The sequence below is a fragment of the Parasteatoda tepidariorum genome, chromosome X1 (genome assembly GCF_043381705.1).
Source record: "Parasteatoda tepidariorum isolate YZ-2023 chromosome X1, CAS_Ptep_4.0, whole genome shotgun sequence".
NCBI lineage: Eukaryota > Metazoa > Arthropoda > Arachnida > Araneae > Theridiidae > Parasteatoda > Parasteatoda tepidariorum.
Window position 1 is genome coordinate 62,566,673 of NC_092214.1, and position 23,322 is coordinate 62,589,994.

General features: G+C 28.1%; 3 protein-coding genes across 5 annotated transcripts in view; 1 reads left to right on the forward strand and 2 right to left on the reverse strand.

Moving 5' to 3' along the window:
- Positions 1-2,737, forward strand: part of LOC107452623 (small glutamine-rich tetratricopeptide repeat-containing protein beta) — a 37,447-nt gene extending 34,710 nt beyond the window's left edge. The window contains exon 12 of one of the 2 annotated variants that reach the window (XM_016069160.3): positions 2,181-2,737. In XM_016069160.3, coding sequence (XP_015924646.1) covers positions 2,181-2,191 — 11 coding nt within the window. In that variant the 3' untranslated portion in view covers positions 2,192-2,737. Of the gene's footprint in view, positions 1-826; positions 1,192-2,180 lie in introns of those variants that run through there. The other variant, XM_016069159.4, reaches the window with a different exon arrangement.
- LOC107452630 (uncharacterized) overlaps positions 1-23,322 on the reverse strand; it is a 479,485-nt gene that overhangs the window by 258,455 nt on the left and 197,708 nt on the right. The window lies entirely within an intron of this gene.
- On the reverse strand, positions 9,105-14,687 carry LOC107443715 (uncharacterized). The gene is made up of 2 exons (XM_043054242.2): positions 14,547-14,687; positions 9,105-11,434 (listed from the first exon to the last, which is right to left on the reverse strand). Exon 2 carries the CDS (start codon positions 11,400-11,402, stop codon positions 10,719-10,721), a length of 684 nt encoding a protein of 227 aa, XP_042910176.1. The 5' UTR covers positions 11,403-11,434; positions 14,547-14,687; the 3' UTR covers positions 9,105-10,718.

Sequence of the window (23,322 nt, forward strand, 5' to 3'; positions counted from 1 at the left end):
TTTTTTCTTCTTATTTATTTTTGGCGTATTAGGGTAATTTCTTTTTAATATAACCTCAAGCTTTAGAAAAATACACTTTCCACGTGGATTTCAATTCCATGCTTTTTCAATCCAAAGGGAGAATTTTAATTAACATTATTTGCATTTTTTTAGAAAAAATTCATGTTTATTAATTACTTTCTACAGCTATGCAAGTCTATATTAAGACAGCATTAAATGTGTACTTTAATCTGTACTTTCAATCTCAAGAATCAAAAGATTTTTAAAACTGTAATTTCAATAACTAAAATTAATTAATGCAGCAATTAATTTAAAATAAATTTTAAAACTAAGAAAAGAAAGTAATAAAAGTATCAATAATTTAAAACACTGTTTTTTAACTCTTAAAATCAATATATATATATATATATATAAAAAATCAATGATTTAAAAAAAAAAATCATTTGATTTATATCAACAAACCCTGTAGTGAAGTCTTTAAATGTGCAATTCTAAATTCACAATACAAAATAATATAGCATTAAAATATCAAAATTTTAAAAGTCTTGTGAAAATTCCTAGCTATAACAATCAATGTCATGACTACATGAATAAGCAGTTAAATCCTTGCTAATCGAGAGCCCAAAAAAGGGATTCTTGAAGCGCATGTTTTGAGATTTGTCAGACAAAATATCACAAAACATTGGGCCCTTAAAAACTTTGTGAAAATCCATAGTATAACACATTGATAAAACTTGAAAGTGCAATCAATAAAACCATGTGCATTTATATTGAGATCTGTTGGAAATATGATAGATAACAGCGTATGCTCCTCATTTACATCTAGTTAAGAAAAGAGATGACAGACAACGTCAAATAGTTCAATCTCTGGCGTTCATTGGAAGTGATTACAAACCATGCTCGTAAGACAATGTTTTCCTCATGGGAGAAGCCAGTTACTACTCAACTATTCACCTACTTGTGCAATAATTTATGCAAGAATCTAATATTGATGTTTAAAGGCCGAGATTGGACCAGAATACTTACTTTGTTCTTTTAAATCTACTATTATGTAAGATTCTTCCGGAAGTGGAGACTGCTCTGACATAGGTCTCTGTTAAATGTAGCTATCAGTATGCTAACTTTTCCTCTAATCATTTGTAATTTAATTCATGTTTCACAGTCATAAAATAAATATTTATTTTTGTAAGAGCTTTGTTTCCTGAGTCCAGCAACTGGGTAAATCACTCTGTAATTCATTGACTGTAGGGGAAAAGGGTCTTTTCCCAACAAGATCTTTTCTAAAGGAGTACATCATAAAATTATGAATCAATTGCGCTATTCAAAGTTCGTTTTACATCATAATGTCAAATTAAAGCATTGAGAATCACGTGAAAATTGTTTGTAATAACTGCCGAAAATCGATTGACAAAGTCATGTAGATATATGGTGCATGGAATCGGCTTGAATCAAACATTTTAAAAAGGTAATACTAAAATTAGCTATTTGAATGTTGTAAATATATCAGATCATAAATAACAAGATTTTTATCCGTAGAAGAAATTCGTAGGAATAACTACCAGAAAAATGATAAACGACTAGACATACGAATCTGTGTGAATTGAAGTGATTGCTCAAATGGAAATTTACATTTCCTAATAACATACAGTTTTAAAAATTGCAGAATTTTAAGTAAAAATTTAGGGGGCAGTGTGAAATATGATAGAATCTACGCAAAATAAGTGCATTAGGGAGTTAATGCTCAAATTTGAAATTAGCGTGCCGAAGTAAGTGTAATGATTTTATTAATCGCTTGGAAATTGGCTGCAATAACTGTCATTAGACAAGACCACATGAATTAAGTATGTCAAAAGGTGATCATTACAAATGCGCGATTTGAAATTGTAGTGTGGTAGTAACGGTGTTGAAATTGGTACCAACAACTACCAAAAAACCAAATATTTATAATAAATTAGAGTGTCATATTATTGGAAATTTAAGAACTGCATGGCTTTACGACAAAGTTGGAATTTCCCATTTTAAAACTGACCGATTTTTGTTACAACAATAACTACCGATAAGAGTTGGGATGAATTCTTGTAAAAGCTGGAGAGTAAAAATATGCAACACTTTAATTTCAGTTCTTGAAAATGTGATTTATAGCTCTTTTGAGACCGTCAATAATCTTTCTCTCTTTATAGATCCTCAGTAAATTTCATGAAGTTCTAGTGTTTCCTGTTGATTTCAAGTTTGAAAACGTGATGTTTTACAGACTCTCATAATGCATGATTCGCATTATCAAGCTTGCTGGGAAAAGATACACAATTCTTAGACTCTGTTGTATTATTTACGATTATTATTATTTTCTATTCCGTGTTATTGTAAAAATAGCTTTCTTGTAGTACATGTTAAAATTTATTTTGCTTTTTGTTTAAAAAATTATTTATTTCATGTGTTGTAAAAGTTTGCCTTGTTTTTTTAAGGAGTATTACCGTGACTCTTCTGTTATAATAAGTAACAAGATAACCAAAATAGTTTAAGTCATTGAAATTATTATGTTCTAAAGAAATTTTTGAAAAATTACCTAAAACTTCCCTTTAAATGAATGATATTTGTAAAAAGGGTTTATTGGAATGATCAGAGTAATGACTATTGTATAAGGTGTTCCATCATATAAACATTTTATGTATATTTTTACAGTGTTGTACACATATTTAGATTCATTGTAAAGTTTGGTAAATAAACTAATAAAATTTGATTAACTTGTTTATCTCTCCTTAGTTTGACATATTTTAAATGCTAAAAGAAAAAATTGAAAATGTATTTGTCTTAGTGAAATGAAAAAAGTCACGAAATATTCATAGAGGTATGGCTTTAAAAAAAAAAAACTAAACTATATTATTTTGCTATATTTGAAAAAAGTATTTAACAAAAAGCAAAAATTTTGAAAAAAAAAATCGTCAAATCAGACTTTCTTTTGCACGGTAACAAATTGGATGTATAAAACCATTCTGACATTCTCTAAATTCTTTCTGCGCTTACTCAGTATGAAAGAACTACTTTAAACATTCATATCTTTTGCAATTTTCTTTCATTTTATTATAGCAAAAAAGAAATCCATATTTCCAGAAATATTTAAGCTGGGGGTTTACAAAATTTATTGAAGGTAATAAAACTTAAGTAATTTGGAAATTCTATTGACCAGCTTATAAGAAAAAATTAAATTGCAGTGATATAAAGTATGATCCTTATGCTAAAACATAGACTGAAAAGAAATTCTACAGGTGCAAAGCAATTGCAACAATTGCGCTTTGAGGAATTTCCTTTTTTGTAAAACTTAACAGTAAACTCATATTAAGTTGAATAATTCAAGGAAGGTTCAAAATTCCTGCCTTAAAATTGCATTATAGGGGAAAGTGCAATTGATTAAATTTACAGGAAATTAAGATCCTGAAAAATCATTATCTAAAGTTATCACCCCTAGCAAAAATAATGGCAATCATATAATTCGGCAGAGAGTTAGAGATTGTATGGCATTTATTCAACACAGCTTCAAGATTTAGCATATATGTCAGTGAAAGTAGTGCTTGGTGGTGAGCCAATCTCTCTACAAACATTGACTAAAAGTATTAAATTAGTGAAAGATTAGGAGAATGTGCTGGCCACAACTGTCTAATATATTTTGTATCAAGTAAGATGACAGTCTGGGCATGTTTGATTAATGCACAAACTTAAAGGCACATAATATTGTCGCTCTAGATCTGTGTTTCCCAAATCAATGACTTTTTTGTACCCTTTCTAAATTTTTCCTAACGCTGTGTACCATTGATAAAAAAAATGAATGTATTTNATGTGCTGGCCACAACTGTCTAATATATTTTGTATCAAGTAAGATGACAGTCTGGGCATGTTTGATTAATGCACAAACTTAAAGGCACATAATATTGTCGCTCTAGATCTGTGTTTCCCAAATCAATGACTTTTTTGTACCCCTTCTAAATTTTTCCTAACGCTGTGTACCATTGATAAAAAAAAATGCACAAAAGTTACAAATCACATCTGGCTGTCGACACCACTAAATATTAACTGCAAAAAATAGCCAATAGAAAAATATGTAATCTTAAATTTTCATGGCTAGCTTTGTTTTCGAATAAAAATTTTTAAAATTTTCGTTTGTTGCAAGATATTTCGAATAAGAACTCGTACCCCCTCTAAACTGTTCCCGTACCCCTGGGGGTACGCATACCACACTTGGGGAAACACTGCTGTAGATGGATATCACCATTTTGGAACTGTATACAAAACCAGCATTTGACAAGCATGCCAATAAGCAGTTTTAATTAGCTATTTAAATTTGGAATTAATATCAGATTCTGACTTAGTGTGTCGTACTTTCAAAACTTATGTGTTAAGGATCGGTCTTGCATTTTTCTTTGGTATTTTTAAATGACTTCAAGGTGAAATTTCATAAGATTAATTTTGATCTGAAACAACAAAATGGAAAATATTCATCTTGTTGGAACTGGTTTGCAATAAGGTTAATGCATTTTAACGTGTTCGCTTCCGAACTCATGCCAGTTCATAAATAGTAGTGAAGCATCATGCATTGGAGTGATATCAGCAGCAAACATGTTAAGTGGTACATGAATTCTGAGCTGAAACTGTTCAAAATTGGCTTTTTTTTTATCCTTAAGAATTTTTAATTGACTTTAAGATAAAATTTTTTATTGTTAGTTCCATTCTGTCAAAATCGAAACTAAGTGTAAAAAATTTGCTTTGCTGGAATTGTCTTGAACAGAAAACGACGAGAGAACATCAATGAAGATCTTATCAGCTTATGGATCTTAATATATAGAGAAGGATTTAAAGCTCGGTCAAATCTGCTGATACTGCTCAATACACACACGAACAGAATTTAAAAAATATTGAGCAATTTTGTGAATGCGGAAAATATTGAACCTAAAGAAAAAAATGATCGACCGCTTGATCTTTTTTACCAGAAAAGCATGAAAATAAATATTAACATCGTAGTTTATAGCAAAAGGTGTCCTCCCATTTGGCTTAACAGCCAATCTAATGTACTTGATTCAGACATTAAACATAAATCAGACTGTGTTGAAATCATTGACGATTATTCACATGACAGTTGGATACAAATTGATGTATGAAATTCCCACCATATTAAGGAAATTAGGGAACATTCGTCCTATTTCAGATAAATTTGAAAGTTTATGTCCATGATATGAATATATGATTGAAAAATTACCACAAGGAAACTCATGCCTGAACAGCTTCTCAGCATTGAATCCTAATTTAAAAGGCGAAACAAGTACTATGTAGGCACTTGAAAAATTATCTTAATATCTCTCAAATGTTTTTAGACTGAAAAATCACATTTGTAGGCAGGAATAAGATCATATCAGACTGATATTGACATAAAAAAAAAGAGCTGAAGCATTGTTCCAATAATTTCAATGAAGATAAATATTTAATTGATTATTGGACTATTTGAGTTAAACGATGAAATTACACTTGTAGAAAAATATCATACATTAGGAAAATTAGTTGAAGCATGTCTCAGCTGTTTTCATGGAAGTTTAGTTGGGAGAGCCTTTTATTTAATAAATAAAGTATTAAATTGATTCCTTAGATGCCATCTAAACAGTAAAGTATTAGTAAATGGCAAGCAAAAAGTCAACATGCCCAAAGTAGGATCACAGAATCCTGTAAGTTTTTTTTTCTCCATTGGAAAGGGCCTTGGGTACAAATGTATATAAAAGATGGCAAAGCATACAGATAAGACTTAAAAGTTGTAAATTTAGTAGTTGATGGGGACTGCAATACACCTGGAACATCCACAGTCTTGTCTCCTAAGGATTTAAACAAATCATGCAAATTACAGAAAGCTTTATGTTCAATAAGAAACCATCAACGTCTGATCTGTACATGAAAAAGAATCTTCAGACATATTTCTTAATTCTAATGTTGAAAAGCAGATTAAGAGAAAAGCAAGCTCAACAATTTCTTCTAAGAAGCAATAATTAAAAAAAAGAAATTGATAAGATATACAAAATGTATTTTTTGATAAATAATTTGCCAAAGTTAGTTGTCTATTGATTTATTGTATATAATTATTGTGAACATTAAAAAATATATTGAATGTTAAAAAATTGACATATAATCTCAAAAGCAAAAATTGTTGGTGAACATAATTGTTCCTGAACATTAAAAATTATATTGAATGTTAAAAAAACTAACATGAAATCTATTCTGAAAAGCAAAAATGTCCTGAACTCTGCTTAAGAAAAATCAAAAAAAAAAAAAAAACTTATGTGCTCAATATTATTATTCCTCAGTTCTAATTTTCAAGCAACTAAACTCAGCATACAGAAAATAAATTAAATAATGCTCCCTGTTAAGCAAAATAATTTAATGCTTGTAATAGATATTTCAGGAAATTATATATTGTCATTCTATTCTTTTTGAAATATTCAGATTTGTTTTGTAATACAATGTTGCACTATATTTATGTTGCATAGTTCACGATCTTTTAATTTCATTAAGTTTTAATAATAGTTTTTAATTTTATTATTCATATATACACTGATGAAAACATTTAAAGGTAGGAATAATTTTTAAAAAGCAAAAAATAAGTAATTCCTATTTGCAAATAAGATATCAAAGGATAGCTAAGCTCTTTGTAGACACCTCTGTGGCTTGTGATGGCGTAAGGCAGTGGCGCTGTAATCGCGTTTGTGTAGATATCTCATTTGTTCTCCAAAGCTTGTAAGTAAGGATGTTTTGAAACATAGTAGCTTAGCCCAATCCATGTTTTATGAATTTATTAATTAATGGATATAAAAGTGGCTTATGAAATAAAAAATTGGACTTTGTTGGTTGCTAAGGGTTGTTGTTACAGGAAATTATTCTAAAGTATGCCAACTGCATAAAGCGTTTAGTCATAAAACATATATGATTTGCAGATAATTTTTTCACACTAAGCCTTTTAGAAATTTTTTTAGCATCAGTAGAACTTTTTTTAACTGTCTTGAAAATTAGTCATTAAAAAAGAATTACATCAAACTTAAGCTTTTTTAGTTTAAAAAAACACTAGGAATTCTGTTATTTTAGAAACCAAAAATAAATGGCTAAGAAAAAAGCTGATTAACTTACAGCATTTTAATGACTATAATTTTTTTTTTAAAAAATGTTTCAGCTGATAAATTCAACAACTGGGCAATAATAAAATCGCTGTTGAAATGATGAAAAACAATGAAAAAGATATTTTTAATAGCCAAAAAAGTGCATCTTTCACAGTTAAAAAAAGTTTTTACAGACCTCCATTTATACAACAAACAGGATGAAAAATATGGCGCAAATTGCAGAATGTTTGATAGCCAGGAACACACAAAAGAGAAACTTTAGTTACCAGGAATCCCTGATAGTATAATGAATTTAGCAGTATCACACCTCAAAACAGACATTATATATTTTGACTACATTTTTAAACCTTATTTTGTGAGGATCTCAGAAACCTTTCCTCTGATTTAAAATAATCGGTAGTTAAATTATTTATATTGCTGTATAAACTTTTTTTGGTTTTGATATCTCTATTTCAGAATTTTTTATACATTGCTAAAGTTTATTTATAACATGAAAGAAAATACCCGTATTTTAAAACTACTGATGTGTGATTTCTTTAGAATTAAAAAATTCCACAGGGCATGACATTTTTATTTTAGTTTTCAAAATCTGTAAGTAGACTTTAGCACAATGTTTCTCAACAATGGAACAAGAGACCATATCATACTTTTTTTGTGAGTGAGCTATGTGCTCAACTCAAATTTTAAAAAAAATGCACAGGGTTCAAGAAAAAAGAACACCCTGAATAACTTTTGATCTAATATTCCAAATTTTAGATACTAGGAATCGTTGATAAACGGTATGTTTATTTAGAGAACTTGCATTGTTGAGGCAGATTTCGTAACTTAAAATATACTCTGCACTAATAAATTAACATATTTAAGGTCAATAACTTGAACCATTAAGATTGCATTTTGAAATTTATAATCAGATAATTAGATCAGAAGTTATTAAAGTGATCACTTATTTATTTGCGCACTGTACATTACATATAAGAAATTTGCATTATTATATCTATACGAAATCAGAATCATATTAAGAGTAAAACCAGTGTTCTCCCTAAGCATTTTGAGAAGGGCGACCAGCTCTACCCACCTTTTGATTCCTATAAATGTGCCCTCTTTGCCCATTTTGTAAAAATAAGTCACCATTTCTTAAAAATATTGCCTTTTTATTCATATTCCATTTTGAAAAAAATTAATTTTCTACATAAATAATAATTACACACTGGTAAAATTATCTCTGTTTATTGGTTTAATTCTGATTACTATTACTAATATTTACTCTGTTCGGATTATTCTCAATTCATTAATATTTTATAAGAATATCTCTTTTCTCAGGGGGTAGGGTATTATTAATGATTTTAAATTTCGAAATTATTTTTTAAATAAATGCCTTTTTTTAAATACACCTTTGTATATTTATTTTGTCATAATTTTCAGTTTAAATTTAGAAAAAAGCTTTCAAGTTGTTTATTAATTAACCATTTATTTCAGTTTATACTTTTTTTGAAAGAAATTTAGGCACAGAGATAGTCCTTTAGCATGCCTTTAATTATTTTTATAAACTACAATTTTTTCTCTCATTTCAATAATGAGAGAAAATTATTTTTAGAAATATACACATAAATTAGTATAAGAGGGTAATTCAAAAATCGTTGACGATCAAATTCAGTTATAACATAATATTACACATTTTGATAAATTTTTACGATGGTAAGTGAAGGCCATTTCAAAACTCAAAGTGCCCTTTTTTGGGTGGCATCACCCTTCCCTTTTTTATTCCTAGGGAGAACCCTGGTAAAATTTCTCCCTCAGAATCTTTTTTTCTTCTTTTTTAAGATAGTTTTCAACTTATTTATGCTAAGGATTAATTTGTTAAACATTCTTTAGTACTGCAGACAGTAATCAACAGTTCATATAAAAGAGCTTAATATAATCTATATTATCTACTTTAATATTTCTTTATGAATCCTGTATTTATTTATTTTATTTTTTATAAAGGCCTGGTAGAGATTTTTGTTCATAGCCGCAACATTTCTCAGAATGCTGCCCTTCTAAGCAAGAAAGCAATATACCTCCAATAAGAAGGCTCTGGAGATACTGACTTCTTTCTTGAAGCAGCAGATTATGTACTGAAAATCTACTTCATTTTATAGATTTAGTATATTTAGTATCAAATCCAAAATTAAACATCTTTCAAGGACTTTTATAAAAACATTTTCTATACCATTCTGGCCTTATATATTTCAAACATATTTTGCCAAAATTTAGTCCATATTAAAGTAGATACTCAAGTACTGTTAACCCACTGGCAGTTTTGATATTTTAATTTGTACCGCTCTCAAATATTCACATTTTTTTTATATATAACTGTGGTATAAACTAAAACCCCCTTCCATAAAAAAAAACTATGATAAGAAGCATCATTTTTCTCCTATCTTTAATTCTAGATAGGTGAGTGTTTCAGCACGTAAAAATGGAGGCTTTTTCTATATGCAGGATTTTTTGTAGGATGGAGTAATGTTTTTATGCATATACATTTTATATCTAGGAAGATAACAAAATCATGAATTCCTATGTGCAGAACTGCCAGTGGATTAAACAACATATGAATCACAGTCCAGATCTTTTCAACACATAACATAAACTAAAAGCTTTAACCTTTTGGGTGCAAAAGTAAACTAGAGCCAATTTTACTTACATAATGATGGCTTGATAGTTATGAAGTTCCAATGTTTTAAAATACGCTAAGATAGGTGAACTATTTATGATTAACACTAGTGGATTCTTTCATTTTAGTTGCAAATTTATTTTTAAAATTCTTTGATTGAAGATCATTGATATAAATTTATAGTGTGTAAATTAATTTATGCAAATGTTGAGTGGTAGTCCAAAATATGTTATTCCTTATAGAAACATATTGTGAAATAATTTTACCATTACTTAGCTCTCTTCGATATTGCCACAATGCCTTAAGTGAGTTTTGTCAGAAATAAGATATTATTTAGGCTGCTGCTTGTAGATTTTGTTGTCACATGAATTAATGCTTTTTTTGCAAATAATATGTTAATATTATAATTGTTGTGAGCTTGTAACAGATCAACATGGTAAATAATTCTAGGTTAAATTTGCATACCTTTAGCTAGTGCCCTCTCTCCTAATTAGGAAAGAAGCTCAAAATGTCAATATGCAGAAAAGCCACAGTTTTGTAAGAATAAAAATGATATTTGATTGAATCTTTGTAAGATTTAAAGAGTTAATTTAACCCTGAATTCTCTAGGCTCAAAAAAAATCGATAAATTTTTTGTAACAAAGTTTAATTCTGCGTCAATAATTTCTTTACGATAGTTTACTTTATGACCATTCTAAAACCCAGATAATTCTTTATGCAAAACAGTATGCATAGCTTAAAATTATATCTTTGGTTTAAGTTAAAGGCTCTTAAACTAAAGCCTTTTTTTTTGTTTTTTTTTAAAAAAATTTTCTTGCCGAAAAAGCTTTAAAAAACTACAGCGATATAAAATTTTTTGCACCCACATGGTTAAAGGTTAGCATTCACATAATAAATAATTGGAACATTTACTAGTTCTTGTCTCATATAATTTGTCTTTCAGTTGAAGTACGACAATGAAAAGGTGTAATATCTTCCCACCATGAATTTGGAAATAAATATTTTAGAATTTCAATGCTATCACGTGGGACAGGGACTTTATTGGTTCCAAACATAATGGTAGGCATGGGTTCAGATATAAGTTCTGGAGGAAAACAGTTAAGTTCTTCACAAGAATTTGGTGGAAGTACTCTGTGAATCCACCCAACTCTCCTCATTTGATGGGTCAATTGATCTTCTTCAAAAACAGTTAATGTAGCTGTTGGAACATTTTCCTCGAATTTATTTACTTTATAAAATCCACCAGCTGAATTATATATAATTACTAAACTGTGACTTTTAAAAATTCGATTTAAAATACCTTCATCTACTGCTGTTAATTCTTTATTTAAAACACAAAGTTCTAATTCTGTATGCCAGGGTAGTGATTTCTTAAATTTCAGTGCTCCCCATAAACTATTGTAACATAAAAAATATGTAAGTTTTAAATCAACCAAAGCTTTCTGTATTTCATCTAACAAGTTGTCCAATTTTTTTTCAGTATCAGTTGACATGACACAATCAAAAGAAATCTTTTCATTATTCCACACAGAATGTAAAGCAAACAAAACAATGATTATAAAAATTACTACTACCAAACGTTTTAGTTGAAATCTAATTATCTTCATAACTTATCCAAACCATCAGATAGCGAGTATATCTAAAATAAAATTAATACAGTTAAAAACTCAAAGCAAAAAATGTATAAATTTATATCAACTGAAAAGAAAATTGACTTAAAATAATGAATGGGTAAAATTTTTTACTCCAATACAACGTTGATTTTACATATCTTGTGCATGGTTTCTGTCAATGGATTTGCCAAAAATGCTAACAAACTTTGCATTTTGCAATTTTCTTTTCTTTTTTTAGCAAACAGAAAAAAATGCTACTAATACAATATTGAATACTTTTTAGGATAAAGAAAAGAAATTAAATAAAAAAAAAAACTTTGAAAACAAAATTTTAGAGAATAAACTGAATGTTAAGTTAAGTTATATTAAGTCCAAATAAGAAAGTGCATGAGATTTTGCACCAAAATCTTAGCTAACAGTCAAGCAGTAGATTTCAAACTAAAAAGAGGCTTTCTAGACAGGGATTGCAATCTGAAGCTGCACCACTGTCTACAAGAGTAGTATAGCTAGATTATGATCTCAACCCTGCAGAACCAAAATTATAATTAAAAGAATTCTTCACTTTTGAAATGCTTTTTAAGGCCTTTTTACTGATACCTGAATCACTTAACTTTCTCTTCTGGAGGCAGTTTATGATTGAAAAATAATGATAGAAAATAATAGAAGCGTGAATGTTGTTAAGAATTTGCTGGAGTTTTTGCCCAATATTAATTCTCTTGTTCAAAAATTTTCCCCTCATGTAGAATATTTCTAAGATTCACGGTTAAAAATGAACCTATGCAGAAAAATAGGAAAAAAAAAGTTTAAGAGAGAAAATTTCCTGATTTCAGATTGTAAGACAAGATCAAAACTCTATTGGGCTATTGGGTGAAATTGGAAGACTCCATACAAAAAGCTTTAAATATAAACCAGGCAATAAATGTGTCTGAGGAAGAACTGAATAAGTTTCAGTTATTTTAAATGAACTACAGCCAGTTAGAATAGCTGTCGAAAGTTTTTACCAATGCGGCAACAATTTGTTAACGTTTGATCCAATATTGAAGATTTTGTTAAACAAAATTGACTATCAGAAGGTAGATTTAAGTGACTGTTAGAAAATTGCACTCAACGGAGAAGAATGAATATGTGCAGTGTTTTGGAGTATCTGAATTATAATGGTCAGCCCCATGAACTACTGTGTTCAAACTCAACAGTGTTTTCGAATCTATAAAGCACAGCAAATTGAAAGATAATATTAAATTTTTTTATTAGCAACTAAAGGAAACAAAATTTACGGATTTAGTCATCAAATTAGAAAATGAGGATAAATATGAAAACAGGGACACTAGAAAAGGAAACATTAAAAATGATAAACCAGAAATATCATTAAAATATTAGACAAAGTCAGCCATTCAAAGCTGCCCAGTTTCCTCAGAGTTCCGTACAAATACTCAATATTCAACAAAGAAATGAGTGTCTTAGAAGGGTTGGATAACAAAGCTATGTATGAGTATTTATCACTATAAAACCAACAACAAGAAGGCTTTTCATTGAGTGCTTTATTTGCCACTAGAATTTTATCTCCACTTAGGATGTAACTCATTGTATTCACTGCTTTTCACGACTTATTATTTAATCATTAAAAAAAGATAATGGTAGATCATAAATCTCTAGATATTGTTCTAACAAAAGATTAAGTGCTATATTATTTACAAGTTCTTAGTTTTACTTATACTTCACTCTACCATCAGTTTTAACTTATTAAATTCATTCGAAGCATAAATGGAATGTTTAAATCAGATTTGTAAATCCTGCAGGATACACGCAGGATTATTATATCCTACTACATTTTGAGAAAGCAGAATATACATTCACATTTCATCTTATATTGCAAATATAGTAGGTATCCCAAGTAAAGCCACTTTTAAAAAAAACTAGTCAAAGATAAGAATGTACAAAAATATGTCTTTTTTTTTTATCAAGTTTTATTTCAATATTTTGCTTCAAGAACCTTTAAATAGTTCCTAGATAAAAATATTGAGCCAATATTCAAATAAATTTTAAAAAAAAAACAATACAAATCTTTGAAAAATTGTTTTGAGACATATTGATTCAAAGTGATTTCAACCCTCAAAGAAAATTTTTATGGTAAATGCAAAGCTGTTTTTAAGCCCATGATATTTTTTTCTACCACTATTAAAGTAAATTACTTGAAAGTGTAGGGCATAATTACCTTTCATTTTCCCCTTCCAGAACCTGATACTTATGACCATATTTTTTACTAACTGAAAATTAATAACTTATGTTCTGCTGCATAAAAATGAGAAGAGCATTTACAAAAAATAAAGTCTCCTCTCTCTCACTCTTTAAAGTACCTGCAGGAAGCTATTGCAGAGGTAAAAGTAGGAAACTGAGTCAGCAAAAAGTTGAAAGAAAGTATGACACACTAAAATCAGCACTATGAATAAGTGGAAAAATTAATTCAGAGAATCAAAGAGCTGGTCAACATAAAACTTTAATAATTAAAGAAGAACAGGATCTTGTAGAATGTTATTGTCTAGAACTAGATTTGATTATATATAATAAATATTGTATCTTATTAAGCAAAATTCTATTTCTAATATTTTTTAGAATGGATATCCAAAGGAAGATTGGTATATATAAGTTTTATGAAACAAAATCCTCGCTTATCTTTCAAGAAAGCCTAGCACTTTTAGTCATTGTGCCAAACCAATCTAAAACAATTCAAGAAATTGTCTAAGATTTTTCAAAAAATTAAAAACAGTATATAAAGAGAAACAGTGTATAATTTTTTTATCTTTCATTTACATTCGTTTCTGATATATTTAAATTTAATATTCCAGTAATTCAAATTACAAATATATCAGACTACAAAAAAGTTAACTATAACTATACCGAAAACTATTCATATCTAGAAGCTCATTAGTATTAAACTGTTTTTCATATTGTACGGTATTTCTGTTACATAAATTGAAATTATTGTGTTAGTTATTTGGAATACAATTGAATAAGAGTAAAAAACAACAATGAAAAAATTACAACATACTAAATTTATTTCTAAATTTCCAACAAATAGAAATTATCAGAAGAAGTTTATAATTTAAATCAGTGAAAAAGAAACTATGCAAAATTACTTACAGTAGTTGATTGCGATATTTCCGCCCATTAATTTCGCGACAACATTCTATGTGAGAATCGACGGAATCTATTATTTACAAACATTGAAAAAAAAGAAAAGAAGTTATAACTATCTTTTTAGGATTCAATAATATGAAAGGTTTGCTTAGAGCTTGCTTTGAGTAAAAAGTTGTTGCTTACCATTACTCATGTGCCATTCGTGCTGCTTGCAAATAAATCGCATTGGCGATCGTAATGGACAAACACGCCATCTAGGGAGAAAACGGCTCCATGTCTATAGATGTTATTAATGTTTTTTGGAGATTCAATAATATGAAAGGTTTGCTTAGAGCTTGCTTTGAGTAAAAAGTTGTTGCTTACCATCACTCATGTGCCATTCCTGTTGCTTGCAAGTAAATTGCATTTGCGATCGTAATGGTCAAACTCGCCATCTAGGGAGGAAACGGCTCCATGTCACCTTTCCCTCTTCTCCTCTTTGCTGTAAGGGAATGTTTTACAATATTTTTCTCTAATTTAAATTCTGAGCTTGTTGTTAATTTTTGAAAACCAATATATTTTTCGGATATTGCTTACGGATATTCTTTCTATTGTTTTCTTAATAATCTTTATTAATTAAACGTTTTAAATTCCAGAGATGATTACGCGCAATGTTATATTTAAGTTTCAGTTTTGCTAATTTTTTTCAGAGCTTGGGTTTGTAGAAATCAATGAAAACGCTTTAATAATTGTTGATGAAAAGTGTCTTATGCGAAATACATGTTTTTAATGAAAAGATAGTTTGATTGTTAGTTTTTACAATTTTTTTATAATAAAGTATGTTCTGCATGTATTTATCTGAACTAATTTGGGAATAAAGCCTTTTTAATTTATGATCATAATATTTAAAAATGCAATATGTAGTATATATTTAAAAAAAAATCAGCAACGCAATAATAAATTCGTTAAATTTTATTTTTTTCATAATTAAAAATATACGTTTCTTCACCAAGAAAAAGTTTTATTTTTAGTTTTCATAGTCAAAAAATCTAAATTCAAAAATTTCCCTTTTTCACCAAAATGTTTGCGAAATCTGTATAAATCTATTAAATATTTCCCTTTTTTCAGTAAAGTGTATCTAATTATGAATCTAGCTAAGAATATTAAGAGTATTTTTGAAAATAAAATAAAGACTGAAAATTTTAACTACATTTTTTAGATAAATATGTCCTAGGAATAGAAACTGAAATTTTTCTGTTCATTAATGTATTGAAAAATAATAGTGATGCCAAGTAAAAATAATGTTTCTCAAATTGAAGTTGTATGCATCTCAAATATTGGTTAATCAAATAAAAAAAAAAGAGGAAAAAAATGCTATTAAAAATTAATAATTATAAGAGTCATTTTCGCCCTTTCGGGCATTTCATGCGTAAATAAGACCCTGGTCAAAAACGTTTAAATTATGTTTGCAAGATAATTAAACATACATTAAAGATATCACCCTGAATAACTTTCACGTATTAAGGATTTTCACGTATTAAGTGTCAATTTTAATGGTTCCTGGGGGGACCTCAAATATGCTAATTATTTAGTGCTAACTATTAATTATTATTATTTTTACATATTTGAATTCTCCACCTTAAAAATATAGGGGGTAGCCATAATCTGGGAAATATGGTCCCCATAGTTTGGTTAGGAGAGCGATAAAAAGTTGGGATGCCTTAATATTAATTTCACTTTTTGCGTTTTCTGTCATGTTTTTAAAACTAATTAAGCAATTCAAAAATTACCCCTACTCATAAGACCCATTTACCCAATGATAATTTCATGGAAAAACTAATTTTTAATAATTATTTATTATTTAATTTAATTGAAGATGAAAAATGTTGAATTATGAGGTCTGAAATATTTTATACCATATTTATCTACATATTTTTTTAATTCAAAATCAACTGTTTTTATTTAGTAGAAGCCGAGAAAAATTAAAATTAATTATTAAAAAAAATAATTTGGCGACAAGGAAGAACTATTTAAATGGTTCCATTAATATTTAAACGTGGGTTAACTTACGAGGAATTAGACTTACGCACTCGTAGCGTATAGTTTCTTTCATATTTTTTTCGCTAATAATCGATTGCTAATCTTTTTCTTAATCATAAAATTTTTTTTTAGTAAACGATGTTTCTTTTCTAGTTGTAGCAATATGAATAAAATATTTTTTTGAATGAAAACATTTTATTCAACGAATGTCGAAGTTTATCGAATCATGTTTCTGATAGAATATGATTATAGATTAGATTATGATTATACCTAATGTGATTATATTTTATTTTCTGCTTGGCTTTTTTTAATAATTGATACAATATCAATTATATACTTACGTCTGCATAGATTTGGAAAAATATATTTATAAATTTCTTCAATATATATTTTATAATTATTAATACGAATACTTAGTTAAAATTTTTAAGCATCTTAAAATTTCTCAACATATTATATATCATCTTAATCATAAAATTAATTTTTTAATTACCTGTCCGCGCATGTTTCGCAGAACTATTTAACCAACTATTCATTCAAATTTTAACATTTTTAAAAATCTTATTCTTTACGGTGATACGTATATTATTTTTCATTAATATACTAATAAGTGTTTTTTAGTACTTAAATTTAGGTCTTTCTTTAAAGTAAAATTCCTTTTCAAATTATTGTCAAGTTTTTATCAAAAGGAAGCTTAGAATTATTTCCTGCTAGCTGAGAATAAAATTTTGTTAAGAAAATAAAAACATTTTGCTGTTTAAAATTATTCGATTAAAAACAGGTAACTATTTACTAAGTATACTATTTTTTTTCAAAAAATGAGGATAAATAATAAATTTTTTTTACTGTTTTTTGTGACTTCAATATAGATTATCTAAAATAGTGTTGATGTTTTATACATTTCAAGGAATATGAAGATACCAAACATAAAGAACCATCGAATGCGAAACCGAAATTGAAATATCTCAGTATCTTAAATGCTGTAATAACATCTTAATTGAGAAATAAAATTTTTAATTACCTGGTCATGAGCTGATAAGAATTTAAGAACATTTTCTATGTTTAAATTACTCAGTGCAAAATGTCTAAATGATCGCAGTAAATAAGAGCACCTCTTTCTTTAAGATTGAATAAACAAATTATTTATTCATTTACTTTATGTTGTTTCTTATTTGTTTTGGTTCGTGAAAAGCAAATTCATATTAGTGCAACTAAAAAAAAAACCACAACTGTTTGCTTTGCTTTTTAAATGAACAAATTCGATTTACAATTACATTTTAACGTTTAAACTAATATATTACATAGTTAATTTTAAGAAAGCTGCTTTTTTTAACAGAAGATGTTGAAATAATTTACTTTTGCTAAAATTAATTTTCAACTTTAGCACAATTCCCAAGATTTCATTAGAGCATAATTTGTTTTTAGGAAAACACTTTTTTTTTGCTAAACAGCAAATACTAAAAATTGAAATTTGTAAAAAGATTGCAAAGCCGTATCAATTTTAGAATTATCATTTGATTTGGAAAACATAATAAAAAATACTAAATTTTTGAACTTATTTTGATAAGAAAAAAAAATTACGCAGCGAGAAGGTTAACATACTTCTTACAGAAAGTGTGAATACCAATTTTTCCTATCTTTCGTCATAAGAGGATAAGAATGATATTGCTCCAAGGAACCTACTCAATGATTTCGTTAATTCCAGAATTGAAATCTGTTTGGACGAAACATATTATTCCTTGAAAGCTAAAACAAGAAAAATTTAGCTATTATTATTTATCTAAGCTTATTCCATTAATTTAATGATAGCGGTATCAAAGTTAAGGATATGTGATGGAATCCCCGTTTGCTATTGTGCCAAAAATGTATTAAATTATATAGCTTGAATAATTTGTTTTAAGCAAATTATTTATTAATTTTAAGCACATAAGAGGGTAAAAATAAACTCGATCGAAGTACGCCTAAAGTATACTCTAAAATATATGTAGAATAAACTTTGGAATCGATAAATAAAAATTACATTTTCAAACAACTTCGAGTAGACCGGAAACGTTAACTTGTTTGAAATAGCTGTCCTTGTAACTATTTAATCTTGATTCTTGGTGCTAGGGGGTTTTCACTTTTGACTTTTGAAATTTTAATCGAAAACGGAATTTTTTATGTCCCTAAAAATGTCATTAGGCTAGCAGTAAAGAAAAAATTGTACTGCATTGAATTTTTTGGAAAGTTGAGACTAATTTTTATTTTTTCAATCGAAGAACCTATGCTCCTATCTTATGTAAAACATATTCTAATATCACATGAAGTTATTTAATCAATTTCTTCTAATGAATAATCTCAAATTTTTTTTTTCTAAATGAATAATCTCAAGAAGCTGAATGGAAAAGATAAAAACTTCATTGATTTAAAAAATATTAGATTATAATAAAAGTAAACATGTTTTGAGCGTCCAATAATTAACGTTACAAGTCATTCATGCCTGACGAGTCTTGAGAATGGGCTCTTATATTTGAACGCTCGAAGCATGTTGACTTTTATTTCCCTCTTCATATTTTATGAAGTCAGTAAAGTTTTTATCATCAATCTTACTGTCTTAAATTTGGGTCTTGAGCATTAGTTTGATAAGGATTTTATGCTCGTAAAAGTAAACATATGTATTTTAATATTTTAGCAGGATTCACGTGGTCTTTAAAAATGTAAGAGAACTTCAGAATCAATATTGTCACTATGAAGTTATTTTTAATTTTAAAATTTAAAATAACCTTAAAATTTAAATTAACTTTAAAATAAAAATTTTCAGACCAGATATTTTGACTTAATGAAATTGTATATTTTATAGTTTAAGTTTTTGTGCCACCATTTCAGTATCTTAAGGATCTTACGAACTCTGTTTAAAAAGAGAGTATCGTATCAGATATATATAAGAAAACAAAGAAATCGTAGTAGCGGTATTTTTTGATAAATGTAGTTTATCGTAATTAAAGAGTCCCACAGTGAACTGATCGTTAAGACACGGTTCCCAGCAGATCCCCGAAGTTAAGCATCACTGGCTACTGTCAGTGTGAGGGTGGGTGGTCACTTGGATCACTCTGCGTAGGGACCGAGGGTGTGCGGTATTGGTCTTCGTTAAACTGTGCTACCGTAAAGTGCTCGACTTCGCACGCAGGTTGTCCGGCTACCGAAGCGGGGGTGCCATCCCCTCCGCAGAAGATCAAAATTGTGATGGCATGTCTTCGGATCATCCTCCGGGATGTTTCCCAGACCGTCGCCAATAGCCTATTGTGCAGCTCTAGTGCGACGTAAATTAACAACAACAACAACAACATAATCAAAGAACTTGTTGTGAGACATTTTATGGTGAATTTGCGAAAATAAGTTTTAGAATGTATCGAAACATCAGGATGCTATTTGCAAATCATCTTTTTCCAAAGAAAAAAAATTAACTTAAATATCTAATAGAATGAAGCGATTTTTTTAAACAATAAATCATGCAATATGCAACATATTATTTCAATATGTCATTCTTAAACATAACATATTTCAATGTTTTTAAAATGCCATTTAACATTCAGAAATTCACTCAGTTATAGAAGGAAAGTCATTCTTGATGATATGTTCTTTTTTGCCCTCTGTACAGGTGTTATTGTATGAAGGGAATTATTTTACCTTAAATTGCAGCTTATTATGCATTCGTAAAATTTTTAAAGCAGCCAATTCTGAAGCTGTAGCTCACCACAAAATTTACAGCCGAGATAAAATATAACAGTTTAAAAGGTAATGTTTTTAAAATCTAACCAGTATATTTAAGCATCACAACATACTTTTATAAGCCTTTTTATTGATGTTATTGACTTATTTAAATGTCACAAAGGGAAAAAAAACATATTAAATCGCATGTTGAGGAAAAAAATTTGCTAACAGCTTAAATATTTGAGATCAAGATAAAAGCTAGAGAAGTTAGCAGGTCTGAAATACTTATCATTATTTTTTTTTTATCACTAAAAAAAGCTTCAAGTATTATTCTAAAAATCTGGTAAATGGGAAATTTTTAGGATGTATTTATTTTTTCTCAGGACACATCGATGTATCCGAATTCTCGATATAATGAAGAGTGATGTAACGAAAGAATATTGCATAAAATCTGTTTAGAAAACTGAAGGGAGTAGAAATGTTGCTCTTCTAAGAACAAAATGCAAGAGTAGTACTGTATAGTTTTGTGTAAGACTGCTAATGTTTTATCCAAAACTATCGGAACAACACAGACTATTTTTCATAAAGTATATTTAAAATGCACTTCTTCAGTGAAAAAGGATCGTTATAAAAATGAAAATATTGTTTAAGGTTATATGATGACTCGCCCTAGTGTGACATTTGCCATAACGCTTTTATTCTCCACTTCGTATTTCTTTAGATTTGGAATGAGTATTTCCTGAAAGTAAAAAGGAAAATACTTTTGTTGTGTTTTTAGAACAAATATCAGACTGCCACAGCAAATGGTGTTTATTTAAAAGCAGCTGTGTTTTTATTGTTTTATTATACAGCAGATTTCCACATGTCAGAAATATTAGAATCTTTTGCTGTATGTCATTTTATGTGATTTTTTTTCCTTGTATTTTTATTTTTCAGTTATGATATAAAATATATCTTATGAAATAGTTCAGTTATGCAATATAATTTGAAGAAAAGAATAGGTATAAAAAAGGTGAACATTGATGTATATTTTTTAAAAATATTTTAGTGCAATTGTTTAGAGGAATTTTTTAAATTGGTTATCAGTAAATCTAAATTTGAAGAACTTTATCGATTGTATATTAAATGAATATTTTAATGTTGTTATGATTTTCTGTTTAATTTAATAATCGCGATAAGGTTAAAAATTCTTAAAAATAAGCAACTCATTGTATGTCCTCTACCCCCCCCCAACTACTACTTTATCAAATATTTCTCTTTTATTCAATGGGTTGCTTCCGTTTTCTTAGCAAATTTGAATTTGCATTTATTACATAATCAGTGAGTATTCAGGGGGATTTAATACAGTAGTTTTAAATTTGAAGAAAAGTTAACGTGCATCATAAAGATTGAGAATTTCATATCAACTTAGAAACTCGTGGCAGGAATTGTCATCGCCCATTGCTAGGGGAGCCTCTATTATATGAAATGGCTGCTCTCCCGCATTTAACTCGGGACTTTTATTTGTCTAAATTATCTTAATTTCATGTTAGACTTATGCTTTCGAATAATTATTGATGAAAACTGCATTCAAATTGACTCTACAAAATAGCTATTTTACAGTAGTTTATTGATTTTGCGACTAATTTGCAAAGGTCGCAACTTTAGTCGCCAAATGATTACATATTCATAAAATAGCTCAGCCCTGTTTGAATAAAGATAAAACAATAATCATTGGAATTAAGTTTTCTGTTATAATAATGTAGATTTATTACTAACACATCGTTAATTTATTAATAGAGTACTTATTAGATTACTTATTAGAGTACTTATTCACTAAATTTGATTAACGTTGTAAACTTTTTTAATCTATTTAAAATTTTTTTCTACATTTTAGGCTTTTATTCATTAAAATCAATATATTTTGGTTCCGTGGAAAAATTAGAAGGAAACGAATGCCTTAACATGTTTTCGGAATTTTTTTTAAATTCAAGATATTGATTACACATCAAATTTTATTACTTTTCTTATATCGTTATAAATGCTATAATTATGAAATATTTTTAATGTCATACCCTTTCAGGTGGTATTTAATTCTAACAATCTTTTGAAATAAAATTAGATTTTATTATTAAAATAATATTTTTCTACAAAATAAATATTGAAAATGGATTTCTAATGCACTACATTTTCTTTTCAACAAATGTTTTACTTAGTTGTATTCTAATTCAGTAATATAAATTAATATTTTTTAGGCTTTACCAATAACTAAACATAGTTAAGATATACCATAATATACGTAGTTAAGATTTTTATTCAATACTGAATCTTTAATTTAAAATTAGTTCGTTCTGATTTTGCAGGATTTTTATAAGTAAGACCCTTTGTCATGGGGCTAGTGCAGACAAAAACAATTTTTTTAAACAAAAAGATTAGCAATCAAGTATTTATTCAAATAAGCTTATATACTTTTTAAAATGAGGAACAACATTCTAATTTCAATAAAATAACACTAAATAGTCGAAATGGTGATTAGTAAGTCGTTTTGTAAAATTCAAAAGATATTGGGCACACTAGTCTATCTCTCCCGTCGATGCTATTGAAGGGTAGATTAAACTACTAATAAATTCTCATAATGGTGGGGCGAATGTGCAATAAATTAAAAAATATTCAAGTTTTTATAAAAATAAAATGAGTTTTTGCTTATTTTGTACGATTTATATCATACTTTTTTTACCTATTGCCAACATATTAAAAAATAGAAATAAAAAAATAAACAAACATTGAATAACCCTTCAAACTTTTGAGTCAGACTTCAAGTCAATTGTCAAACAACACTTGAATAATTATTTAGAAGAAAAATTCGATAAGTTATTCCAGCCTATTAAAACTTAAAGCCATTAAACCTTGAATAAGTAGCCTAAGCTACTAGATGTAAAAATCAGGAGCCTAACATGAACTATTTTTGGGTCTAGTGTGAAAAAACGTTTAAGGCGAATGTAAAATTGTTTGGGGAAAATACGTAACATGGTTTTTAAGACAACAGACCATATATTTATATTTTTTGTATTTTATATCAGACATATATATA